Source organism: Mercurialis annua, linkage group LG7 (assembly GCF_937616625.2).
Source record: "Mercurialis annua linkage group LG7, ddMerAnnu1.2, whole genome shotgun sequence".
Lineage (NCBI taxonomy): Eukaryota > Viridiplantae > Streptophyta > Magnoliopsida > Malpighiales > Euphorbiaceae > Mercurialis > Mercurialis annua.
In genome coordinates this window covers 5,023,098-5,037,221 of record NC_065576.1, presented here as the reverse complement: position 1 = coordinate 5,037,221, position 14,124 = coordinate 5,023,098, and the positions used below count along the sequence as shown (strand labels likewise).

Sequence of the window (14,124 nt, the reverse complement as noted above, 5' to 3'; positions counted from 1 at the left end):
TGTTTTTTTTAGTTTATAGATTAGAACGATATTGATTAAAACGTTAATGTTTTTGTTATAAACAAATTATTCTAGACATATATTTGTAATGAGTGATTTAATTGCAATTTATAAAATCATATTTTTTTAATTATTTTTTATTTTTGTATAATTTTTACTCCCTCCGTCCCGTTTAAGAAGTCCCATATTCTATTTTGGGATGTCCCATTTAAAAAGTCCCATTACTATTTTTAGAATATTTTTGCATTGAATACCCTATTTACCCTTATTTTAGTTATCTTAAAAGAACTCTATGGAAAATTCCACTATCATTAATAGGGGCAAAACATGAAAAACCATGAAAAGACAAGAATAATTAATGTTTTCTTAATCTGTGTGTAAAGTCAAATGGGACTTCTAAAGTGGGACGGAGGGAGTAATTTTTTTGAGATATAATTAATTGTAAAGTTAAAAATGTACAAGCAGAACCTTTTTAGGTATCCACATTTTCACTTGTACAATGCAATGCAGAAGTATTACAAGCTTAATCCATTTCCTTAATTTAGTTTAGGATTGGTTAATACGTTTAACATTTTAAATGCTAATTATGCGAGTTTTATTTTCAATTAATAAGGAAATTGTCAATTTCTAATGACTAGAAAATAGTCTCACCACTTTCTTGCATCGTGTTGGTATTTATTTTTCTTTTTTCTATTCCTTGGAATATATTAAATACTTGTATATTTGTTTATTTCAAAGAGTTTTAATGTTTCTTTTAAAATTCAAGTTCTTCACGATTGTTCAGTTGGAAATTAAAGTTGAAAAGGATAATAAGATAGGATATATCTTTGATATTGAAGCTAAACGTAAGTACTTTATTTTTTTATTTTTTTTTTTGAAATAAAAAGTTCTATTAATCAAAAGCTGATTGATCAGCCAGTACATAGAATTTGATAATCGGAGGGACATGCCCCAACCAATTAGATAAACTAAAATAGTCATATGCTATCACATGAGATTTTCTATCGTAATTAAAACAACATATATGCATCTCAATTAAGTTAAAGTAGTCATGTGCTATCAAACTGATAATATTACAAAGCAAAGAGTTGTTGTTGAAGGCATCTATTACAACCTTTGAAATAAAGTGAATTAGATTAGCTTCGCTTGCCATGATAATACTAACTTTAATCGCACGACTGCTACAGCTAGCAGTTATAACTTCATCGTTAAAGTCCCTAATCACATCTTTTGTGACAAATCTCTTCTCTTGAACATTAAAGACATCATCTATACCAACGAAAAATATACCGATATTTGGTGAAATCCGTCGTAAGATGATGGCTCTAATTGTTTTAGAGATCCAAATCGCTTGCATCGCAAAAAACAATTTCATCTCCAACGATGAAAAAAACTATTCTTAATTTTGATTAGAACAGATCTAATAAAATTAAGATACTAAGGTAGAAAATAAGTTCTAAATCTAGACCAAAATTGGCCAAGAAAGAAACTTTATTCAAAATTAAAGACAAAAACTATGAAAAATGCTACAAAACTGAATTTAAGAGATTGGGGAGGTGATTTTTGGCCAAGAATGGCCAAAAACCACCTCCCAAATGAACAAAAAAGAAAAACTTATTAGGGTTTGAGAGGTTTTTCAAAAGAGAGAGAGACGGCTAGGGTTTTTTGCTTTGTTTTAAATTTTACAATATAACCAAAATTAGATGCTGGAATTATATTAGCTTTCTGATTTACAATTTAAATTCTCATATAATATATATTTTTAATTAACATGAATGTAATAAACTGTTTCCATTCCTAAAAAGCCAATTTAATAATGTAAGCTAAACTGGTAAATAATAGGAAAAAGGAAAAAGTACAACCAAAAAAATTCTCATAAACTGAGAAATGAGAATGAGTAATCTTATTAAGTAATCATTTCAATAAAACTAAAACATTATTTAATATTTTAAATTAATTTTTGATAAATTGATTTATATTTAAATAAATTTGTATACTTCTTTTTATTTTAATAATAATATGTAAATTTTTACTATAAAATTTGACAAATAATGTTTCAATTTTTAATTATGTTTTTTATAGACTACTTTATCATAAAATAAATTAAAATATATTTTATTTTTAGTAATTATATCATTATTGTTTTATTAAGTATTTGAATATTGTTGACATTTATAAAATAAATAGACCAAATTGCCATTATAATATTTGATGATATTTATGGTAACTTTAAATAAAATTATTTTATCCTATAATTATTTTATTTAGATCTTATATTTTTTTAAAAGAACATGATAACAGATATAAAATAAATATTGGATTAATTATTTGTTTATATTAATTATTTTGAGACCTTATCTACGTCTTAAGCTTTGAGATACTATTAAATTTGATTTTCTTAAAACGTATTTTCTAAAAAAAAAGTCCCTAAAACATTGAATTACGATATTATATCATCTCTCTAGAAAAACCTCTCCCTTCGCTTTAAAAAATTCAAATCAAAAATTATAATTGGCCTTTGGCCGGAAAACTATCTCTTCCATCCTTTAATCTCTACTTTTTCACTGATTTTTAGTTATTATCTAATAAAGAAGATCCTCTTATTTTAGATGGATGAAGAATCAATAGTTTGAAGGTAGTTTTGGTGGCAGGAAAATCATATTCAAATTTTCGTTAGTGTTTTTTTTTTCAAAAATCTATTAATGAACATTTTTTTTTCTCTTTTTCTTTAGTCGATTTAAAAGATATTTACTCGAATCAAAAAAGTTGAGAACTCTTTTGATCGGATCAAATCTTCAACTTAAAAAATAAAGTCTTTGTCGTTGTTTTTTTTTATCAAAAAAATATGTTCTTTGATGTCGTATTTGTATTTTATTAGATCTAATTTTTAGATTCATGTTGAAATGAAACTTGAAAAACTTGAAATTTTAAAGGTAGATCAGTTTCAAGATCCTATTTTCAATATTTAAACCATAAATATATTGGATTACCCATCTAATGGTTTAAAAAACCCTAATCGATTACTGTATACAGCTCTCATCATTGTTTTAAAATAGTTCTTTCAATTTGTTAAAAATCGTTTATTTATTATGTTTTTATTATTAATAAAAAAAAATAGTCTATAACAACAAAAGGGTAGATTTTAAATTTGACTAAATAACTAAGAAAATTTGTCCATATATTCAGCCACATAACCTGCATGGAATTCAAGTCAAACCAATTAGTTGCTATTATTCACATGGCTCAGTAATGGTTTTTTTTGCCAAACTCAGTAATGGTTGAGACCGTGACAATAAATTGTATGCAATCAAAATTTAAACTATCCAAATAATTATATGTATAACAAGAGATGCTTATTCTTTTTATTATAAGAGATATTCTTTCCGTGCAGTTTAAGAAGAGACATACCGTATATTATATTTAAAATGGTTATACGTGTTTTTTTATACTAATATATATATTTTTTAAATTATTATTATAAAAGCTCTACCATAAAAAATGGAAGGTAAAAAAAAAAAACTAGATTACAAAAAAACGTCAAGCAAAAATTAGGATTATGATATGTAAAGTGATTTACACCCTTATTAATGCAAGTCTATAAATATTCTCTTATTTTTTGTTTTCCAAATTTCCCACACGCTAAAAAATTAAATTGTACTCAAAAAACTTCCGAAATCTATAGTTAGCCAAAGCCATCTATTGAGTTTCCATATATAATTCAAGTTGCAATATATCTATTATATTATTAGACGAGATTACACTAATTAAAAAAAATAGATATGATAAAATAAAATATTGTCTTATTTTATTAATTTTGATGCAAAATTCATTCGTCCCTTCTAAGTCTTTTAACTTTGTTGACTAACACTAAAAATGGACGGAGAGACTAAACTATTATCAAAAACAAAAGTAAAAGATCATATCGTTTAATTGTCAAATAAAAAGAATTAAAATGTGAATTATGTTAAATATGGGAGTTCTTATAATAATTTGTACTTTAATTTTCTAGCTACAAAGCTGACAAGGAGCACACTCAATTTTCGGGGCCTCTTCTCATAGTGATCTCTCTTTTGATGCGTCCAGCACTTTTGTCTACATTAACTTGAGAACATTGCAAATTTGCAATAGAACAGAACAAAATAAGCCAAATGACAATATTATTTTTCTTTGAAACTGCAACAAAATGACAATCCATACGTTATAATTGGACTAAACTAATTGGCAGATGGAAGCACAATCTAAAATCAAAATATACGTTACGTGCGTAATTTTATACATACTCCATCGCATGTAAGTTGAAACCTAATTAAAAAAAGGCTAAATTCAATTTAAATTTTTTTAAACTATTAATTTTTATTTTATTTATTTTTTAATAAATATTTTATGTTTATATAGTTATATAGTTATTTATTTTATATACAAGTGATTCTTATTTTCATGTACGAATTACCGCTTTTTTTCAAATTCATGCACGATGCTGAGTTGGCACTCATTCATTGGTGTAACATGACCTCCACCTCAGCGAATTACATCAATGGAATCGTGACACCTCAGAACCGTGCATGAAGTTGAGAAAAAGTGATAGTTTGTGCATAAAAATAAGAAAATTTAAACTACGTGATTAAAATGAGAAAACATGTAAAGTTCGTAAATTTTTTTGACATTAACCTTATTATCAATTGATAGCATATAACTACTTTAACTTAATAAAAATGTATAAACGTTATTTCAATTATCATAATAAATATTTTGTGGTAGCATATGATTATTTTAGTTTATTTTTATTGGATGATGGGTGTCATTTCGATTATCAAATTTTATATACTGACTAATTAATCATCTTTTAATTAATAAAAAAATTTTATTTCAAAAATAAAATAAAAAACTATGTCCATTTTTAGCTACGCATAACATATTTTTTGACGAGACTACATATAACTTCGTCACTGTAATTATGCATAAATTGGAATTTGTTAATTTAATGTGAACATATCATAGAAATCTGCAGTGGTTATGGGATCATATCTTTGAATTTTTTTTAAATTGCATGAAATTCTGCAATTTTATTTTATTTTATTTGAGACCATGCTACCTTTTAATTATCGATCCAAGTTTGCAATCGTATGCAATGCGCAAGAGTCTCGTTCTACAGAAAATTCTTCATAAATTTCAATCATGTACTAAAGTATATAGGTCATCAATCCAAAATTTAAATGGTGTAAATAGTTTTAATATTAATTTTATGGTCTATTAGTTTAAAAGCTCTACCTTTTCCGATTAAAGAAAAATTATAAATCTATTGAATTTGAATATTTTACTAAAAACAATATATAATTTTACACAATCAATTCAATTGTATTTGTATGATACCTTTCTTTTATGAACATTTATATGTCACTTTTAAAATATAAATTTATATTACGGCGTTATATATCAATCATCTTCTTTTTCCAAATAAAAAAAGAAATTACAAGTTTCCTTTTCGATAACAAAACTTAATAATCCGACATGTAAGTTTGCGCTTGCAATTAATTATTTATCTATACTTGTACGCGAGTATAAGTATAGACAAATAAAAATATCAAATGACTTGAAAAACACTCTTTCTTTTTGAGTTTAGATTCATTGTTTCAATTAATTCGAATATAGTGAATATAATCTATTAAAACGATAAAATTTAGGCCTAATGGTAAAAAAAAACAAACTTTTACGACTTGTTGTAATTATATCCAAACATTTTAATTTTTGCAATAGTATCGGCTAAACTTGTTGTTTTCAATTAAGATATTAGGCTATTATTATGTTTTGATATAAAAACACGGATGGGGGAGGGGGACAGACAAATTTACTGAATAATACTTTTCAGTTTACTACTAAATAAAGGTTTTATAGTCATTAACTAATTAGTTATTTAATTAATCACTATTGTAATTAAAGTCCTAATTAAAATAGGTAGTTAAATTATCTCCAATTTAGTTTTTAGTATGTAAAAAATAACTAAATTGTCTCCAAATTAGTAGGAATACCTATCTTTTAGTTTGATTGAACTACAAAATTAAAATACTATATTTGGTCAATATATTATTATTAAAATTTCTATCTTATTATTTTTAAAGATATTATTAATAAAATTAAGTTAATTATTTAATTATAGTTATTATAAAACCAAAAGAAAAATAAATTCAGTATGGAAAAAATTTTAATAACCGAATATATTATATTTATTTTTACAAAAATTCTTAACTAATTTAATATTAATTATAAATAAAAAATTGATATAATTATAACAAATTTACTAATATATTCATTGACGAGTTACGTTACGAGCCACGTGCATAGCACGTAATGCGAAACTAGTATAGTAAAAGTCCCAAAAAATGGCAAAAAACTCAAAAAAATTCACATAAAAAGTGCAATTTGGATATTATTGCAATAAAATAATGCAATTTGGATATTATTGCAAAAATTAAAAGGTTTGGATATAATTATAATAAGTCGTAAAGATTTGGTTTTTTTTTGCCATTAAGCCTAAAATTTATTCAAAAACTTTTAAAGCTGCTCTATTATCAGAATTTGAAACTGAAACTTATGATTAAAAGGAATAGAACTTTTACCATATCATGAAAAGTAATATTGAGATATATACTACTTGTAGCAATTTTAAAATTTTATGAAAGAATATTGTCATTTTAATAGATTTTATTCAACTCGATCTAAATTAGTTGGGATAGTGACACCGAACACCGAACAATATTTATAAGAAAAATACACGTTGCAGATGTACTATAAGTTCTTTTTTTGATAATTAGATGTACTATAAGTTGGCAAGAAGAAACTTAAATCTGATAATAATTCCTGGAATTAATGCATATCTTAAAATATAATTTAAAGAAACTAATAGCCTTCTAGATAAATAATCATAATCAAAGATATATGTAAATAATAATATGGGTAATAGTAGGCAGGAAATCAAAATACAGAAGAAAACCCTAGCGACTAACAATGCCACATGTAGCAGGTTGTAACCCAGTGGCAACCCTTTTTCTGCCCAACTAACTGGAGACATTTACTACTTAAATCACCTTATGCGTATGAAGTATGAACATTTAATTTAATTTACTGCATTTTTTTTTTGCATTTTATATTATATGAAGCTTATATAATTCCCAGTGTGTCGGTAATGTCGGGAACTTATGCAACTTATTTAAACTACTAATCTTCTGATTAATTGATGTAAGTTTAACGTGATTAGGTTACATTTAACGTGACAAATTTTGGAAACACTTAACATTGTTATATTGGAGAGATTTGATAATTAAACTAAACATTTACTCCATAAACCAATTTACTCTTATGTCGTATTCTACTCCCTCCGGCCAAAAAAAAAGTCTTCACCTAAAAAATGTTTTCTTTATCTTGAGCGTTTTAATTTTAGATTTATTTCCACTTTTAAAGATTGATTAACTGAGTAAATATTTAAAATATTCTCGATTATATTAATTTTACCCAATTATATTAAATTACTTATGACTTTAAAACAATAACAATCAATATTTTTAATATTAAAAATAATTGTATATGTTTATTACGAGTCATTTTAAATTAGTATTATTTAATAAAAATGCATTGAAAAAATGAACAATATAATTATTTACTAATGCGTAATTCTAACTAAATAAATATATAGTTTTTTGTGAATGGAGTAAACCTGGTAATGAGGCGGGCTCGGGCTGCATTAAACTTTTTAAATTGCTAGTCCAATAGCTCGGTCTGGTCCTGTTTCAGACTTCAAATTTACTATCTAAGTCTGAACATGCTATTTATACTGGTTCGATTCAGATTTGGGTAGGCGTTCATAAGATTGATACCAATACTAAAAGTCTAAATCAATATATAAGATGATAATTTTTTTTTGAATTCGAACTCGAGTTTGAAGTGGACTTGAAATAAAAAACCATTGTCGAAATTTAGTCCAAGACGGATGGATTTGAACAGACCGGACGGATATTTCAATCCATTTATAAGACGTTTAGGATGAACGAAATTCGGTAAATTTATATATATATATATATATATATATATATATATTTTTCATTTTTATCAATAATTTGTACCTATAATTCTATTTGTAGCTTCGTTTTTGTAATCTTAAGTCTAAACATTATTTAATAGCTAAACACATCATTTGACTTTAAACTATATCATTTTATTCTCTGCAACCTCTAAACCAATTTCGTATTTTATAGGACCTCTTAATTTATTTTTTTATTCTATTTAACCCCACATTTGAAACGTGCACACAACGCGCGCTGACGTGGATAAAATTGCTGACATGGCTTTGCTGATATGATGAGTTAAATAGAAAAAAAATAGTTAAGAGGTCCAATGGAACACTAAAATAGTTTAGAGATCATATGGAATAAAATGGTAAAATCTAGGGGTCAAAAAGTATATTAAGCCCAAATATATTTTTTTATTTATAATAAAAAGTGATGTACTTTATTTATTATTTGAAAAAATCACTAAGGCTTGATTACTTTAAAAATTATGAAATTTAGCGTGTTTTTCAATTTTAACACAAATTTGAAAAATTCAGAATTGATTTGAAAATTTTGAAATTGCAAAAAACTAAAAGCTAGTATATTAAAAAATTTAAATTTTAAAATTTGTAAAACACACTAAAAATTATAATTTTTTAAACAATTAAATCTTTATTTAATATCATCACAGTATAGTAAAATTTATATATTTTATAATATCGTTAAAAATAGACAAAGTTCCTTTATCATTGTTGAAATATAAACAAATATTTACATGTACAAGAAGTTATATCATGTAAACTAAATTTCAATATTTTTTTATTTTTTACTTTTTTTTTCTATTGTCGTTAACAATTTATAAAAATATTATTAAAATTTAAAATAAATGTATTTTAAAAAAAATTATATGTGATCGTATATAAATTAATTTATATGCTTCTAATCATTCAACTAGACATAAAATGGTTGAAAATTAAATAATTGTATTTTTGAGGAGATTAAATGGTTAAAAATTAAAAATTTGAAGGTGCAGTAGGAAAATAAAATAGTTCAAAAATCAAATAAAAACAAAATAGCATATTTCAGAGGTTAAATAGAACAATTTATACATTTTAATTATTCTCCACGCGTTTCAAATAGTTTGAAAACACGCGTTTTTACAACGTTGGACGAAAAAAATTAGATCGATAAAAAATTGCAGTCGGAGGGTTAAAACCAAAAAAAAAGTTAAAAAGTTTAATAAAACACAAAATTAATTTAGGAGTTTCAGAAAATAAATATAGTTTAAAGGTTAAATAATGTTTAATCCTTATTTAATCGGAAATAAATCCTGAAAAGATGAGGAACAAATTATCCTCGTGACGAGAAGTAGTAAATAAAGAGACATTTTATAATTACAGTAATAAATTAATCAACCCAAATTAAACCATCAAATAGTTGCATGTGATCCTATGGCCCACAAACCTAATAACCCCATCATAGATCCAAACTAAAATATAGAAATAAGGTTTTCTCAAAAACAAATATAGAAATAAGGACACCAATTAGCTATCAAATTTAGAAATTAAGACCCCAATTAGCTACAGTTCAAATAATACAGGTGTTATATATTATCTTTGTATGTAGATTCAAAAATAGAATTATATGTACAATCGATTGAGTTATCAGTTCAAGAATTAAATTAATTATATCCGTCTAATTGATCTAATTGACCGATTTAATTCATATATATTTCTTTTGTCCCACTTAAAAAGAGACATATCATTTTTCACATAAATTAGAAAAATGATAACTACCCTAAGCTTTTCTTATTTTACCCCAATTATTTATTGTTTTGTGATTTGTGTGTAGAGTATTAATTTAAATTATAGAAAGAAAAAATGGGGTATAAGAGAGAATTCTAGTAAAACGACATAAAAACCATGATTTGGCTTTTTTATGTGGGACACAAAAAGACATATGTCCCTTTTTAAACGGGACGGAGGGAGTAAATATATATATATATTAAATTTATTAAAATATATTATTTTATCTATTTGATCGATTAAAATATGAAAAAATGAAACAAATTTTGATTTAATTGGAATTTTAACTTATAAACTCATTTTAAATCCATCCATCTTTCCAGACCGATTATTAAAACACTCCCCGCAACATTCAATAAGTCCAATATGTTGATGAGATGAGTTAATTTATGTGCGAAGAGCAACCCATGTTTTTTTTTATTAGAGATAAACCTATTTCAGATTAGCTGTTAGCGAGAATTACCGGAAGAATATATGTGTTTGGCTATTTAAAATAAAAGGAAGAGTTGAGTCAGTTGGCCGGTAAACATCCACATTACACATACAGTAACACTCAACATTCAACAACCTAAGTAACCAAACCAAGAAAAATCTTCATGAGAGTAAGACAAGTGCATGTGAACCTCGATCTCGATACTCAACTTAAGATTCAAGATTTTCTTACGGAACAAATGAGCCTTAATCTAGTAATGAACTCTACTCGTGCCAAAGGAGCCTTAAATCGAACAAATACACCCCCATAAGGAAGTTTGTAGAGAATATCTAATTCGGAATGTAAAATTGGACAAGCCGGTCGTATTTTTGTCATGTCGATTTATTCCATTAACATGATTAGCATAAATGCAAATATTTTTTATTTGTTGATGGTATTAACACGAATACGACATGGAAATTAAACGAATTATACATATCAATTTGTATAGTTCATTTAATCTAATGAGTCGACCTTTCAAAAATATTCGATCAATTATCATTATCAATATGATTTATATAATTTTTATATATAAATTCATCATTAAAAAATACCAAAAATATATACGAAACAGAATACTTTATAGCTTAAAATTCCTTGAATTTTGTTTATAAATTTCTCGATTTTATTTCCTTTATTCTCTGCCAAAAGATGAATAAAAACAGATTAAAGATGTGAAAATGTGGAATAAAAAGGCCAGAATACATGTGAGCAAAGCTGTATTTATCACTAGATTACACAATTACACACTCTTTTTTTCTCTCTTTTAGAACTGACATTCACACCATTTTTTCACCCTAATTAATAATCATCTCTCTCTTTCTGTCTCGAACCAATCATTCAAACAAACAGACAACCACTCGCTACCTATTAAACCCAACTCATCTCCCTCTCTAATCTCATCCAATTCCTCTGTACTCATCTTTTTTCTCAAAATTTTCATTAATTTCTCCAAAATGAAGCCATTAATGGCTGTCATCACTGCCCTTCTCCTTCTGGGCTGCTGTCATATTTCAATGGCGTCAGTACAGAACGATGACGATGATATTAAAGGTACTTACATTGTTCACATGGCGAAATCTGAGATGCCAGCGAGTTTTGAACACCACACTCACTGGTACGACTCGTCTCTTAAATCTGTGTCTGACTCGGCTGAGATTGTTTACACTTATGAGAATGCAATTCATGGGTTTTCGACTCGGTTAACTTCTCAAGAAGCTGAGTTGCTCATGGCTCGACCTGGTATTCTCTCTGTTTTGCCTGAGTTGAGATACGAGTTGCATACGACTCGCACTCCTGAGTTTCTTGGACTCGATAAGAGTGCTGATTTTTTCCCTGAGTCTGACTCGGTTAGCAGTGTGATCGTTGGTGTATTGGATACCGGTGTTTGGCCGGAGAGCAAGAGCTTTGTCGATACCGGAATGGGTCCGATACCCAGTACATGGAAAGGCAAGTGTGAAACCGGTACGAACTTCACCGCCGGTAACTGTAACCGGAAATTAATCGGTGCTAGATTTTTCGCTAAAGGCTACGAGGCCACGTTAGGCCCAGTTGATGAAACTAAAGAATCCAAATCTCCAAGAGACGACGACGGTCACGGCACTCATACAGCTTCTACTGCGGCTGGATCGGTGGTGGAAGGTGCTAGCCTTCTCGGTTATGCAACAGGGACGGCGCGTGGAATGGCCACGCGTGCTCGGGTGGCTGTTTACAAAGTATGCTGGATGGGCGGCTGTTTTAGCTCCGATATTTTAGCTGCCATGGACTCCGCCATTGCTGACGGCGTTGATGTTATGTCCATGTCACTCGGCGGTGGCATGTCTGATTATTACAAAGATAGCGTCGCCACCGGTGCATTTGCTGCTATGGAAAAAGGTATATTAGTGTCCTGTTCCGCCGGAAATGCGGGACCCACTTCTTATAGTTTATCAAATGTAGCTCCGTGGATCACCACTGTCGGCGCCGGAACATTAGACCGTGATTTTCCGGCTTCTGTTAGTCTGGGGAACGGAAGAAATTACTCCGGAGTTTCTTTGTTCAAGGGAAATTCTTTGCCAGCAAAGCTTTTGCCGTTTGTTTACGCCGGTAATGCAAGTAATTCAACTAACGGGAATTTATGCATGATGGATTCTTTAATACCGGAAAAAGTCGCCGGAAAAATTGTGTTATGTGACCGTGGAGTGAATGCTAGAGTTCAAAAGGGCGCTGTTGTCAAAGCCGCCGGCGGTTTAGGTATGGTTTTAGCTAATACAGCTGCTAACGGTGAAGAATTAGTAGCTGATGCTCACTTATTACCGGCGACATCAGTTGGTGAAAAATTCGGCAACGAAATTAAGAAATATTTAAATTCAGATCCAAATCCAACGGTCACAATTTTTTTTGAAGGCACAAAAGTTGGGATTGAACCATCACCTGTTGTTGCAGCTTTTAGTTCAAGAGGGCCTAATTCAATCACACCACAAATTCTAAAACCAGACATTATAGCCCCTGGTGTTAATATCTTAGCCGGATGGTCCGGTGCGGTCGGACCGACCGGTTTAGCCACTGATACGCGGCGCGTGGAGTTTAATATCATCTCCGGCACCTCGATGTCCTGCCCACATGTTAGCGGCCTCGCGGCATTACTCAAGGCGGTTCACCCAGAGTGGACCCCTGCAGCTATTAGATCAGCATTGATGACTACAGCTTATGTAACGTATAAAAATGGTCAGAAACTGCAGGATGTTGCTACTGGTAAAGATTCTACTCCGTTTGATCACGGCGCCGGACATGTAGACCCGGTATCCGCACTTAATCCGGGTCTTGTTTATGATCTAACGGTGGATGATTACTTGAGTTTTCTCTGCGGGTTAAATTATACAGCAGCACAAATCACCAGTCTTGCGAGGAAGCAATTCTCATGCGATTCCAGCAAGAAGTATAGCCTTAATGATCTGAATTATCCGTCTTTTGCCGTTAACTTTGATAGTACCGGTGGTGCTAGTGTCGTTAAACACACACGAACACTTACTAATGTAGGCTCTGCAGGAACTTATAAGGCTACAATTTCAGGTCAAGCTTCAGGTGTTAAAATCTCGGTAGCGCCTGAAACGCTGCGTTTTGACCAAGCGAACGAGAAGAAATCGTATACTGTTACATTCACAGGAAGCAAAATGCCGATGAATACGAATGTGTTTGCTCGTTTAGAGTGGTCGGACGGAAAACATATCGTTTCGAGTCCGATTGCCGTTAGCTGGACTTAGAATGCTGCGGATTCCGAAATCGGAGGAATCGAAGAAATCGGGTTTGTCCGATCATGATCATCCTGCTCTGTCTCTCAAAGAGAGAAGAGTAAAACTGGTAACTGCTTAGTGTTTGAATTCTGAATTTCGTTATAATGTTAGATCCAGCAAATAATGGAAATGTGGATACAAGTGTTTGATAATGTTCCCTGAGAGAGAAGACAAGAAACCATTAGAAAAAAGTTTAAAGGGTTGTTTTCTATCTTAGTGTACAGTGTTATTGATATATACTATGTATTTCATTCCATTCCTAATTCATTATTGCTCAAGATTTACTCATTTTAACCTTTATATTAGGGGTTGTGCATAAGCAGAATTAAATCATCAAATCAAGCTAAAAAGTTAAATTATTCTGAAAATCGAATGCAACCAACTAGTTTAATTTGATTATTCAGAATTTTTCCCTTTTGGTTTTTCTATTGAATAAAGGGTCAATTCCGTTCTTAAACTTGTAATTTAGGATCGAATAAGTTAATTTTAATTTTTTTAATCAATTAAAGATAATATTTTTTTATTCGTAAAACTAA

At 28.9% G+C, this 14,124-nt stretch overlaps 1 protein-coding gene across 1 annotated transcript; it reads left to right on the top strand.

The window, feature by feature from the left end:
- The first annotated feature begins 11,059 nt into the window (after positions 1-11,059).
- On the top strand, positions 11,060-13,876 carry LOC126655338 (subtilisin-like protease SBT1.7). Its single transcript, XM_050349469.2, has one exon. It carries the CDS (start codon positions 11,273-11,275, stop codon positions 13,556-13,558), a length of 2,286 nt encoding a protein of 761 aa, XP_050205426.1. The 5' UTR covers positions 11,060-11,272; the 3' UTR covers positions 13,559-13,876.
- Positions 13,877-14,124: the final 248 nt, after the last annotated feature.

What these genes read in the sequence shown, in the direction of transcription:
- LOC126655338 (XM_050349469.2), top strand. Translation starts at nt 11,273, where the DNA reads ATGAAGCCATTAATGGCTGTCATCACTGCCCTTCTCCTTCTGGGCTGC.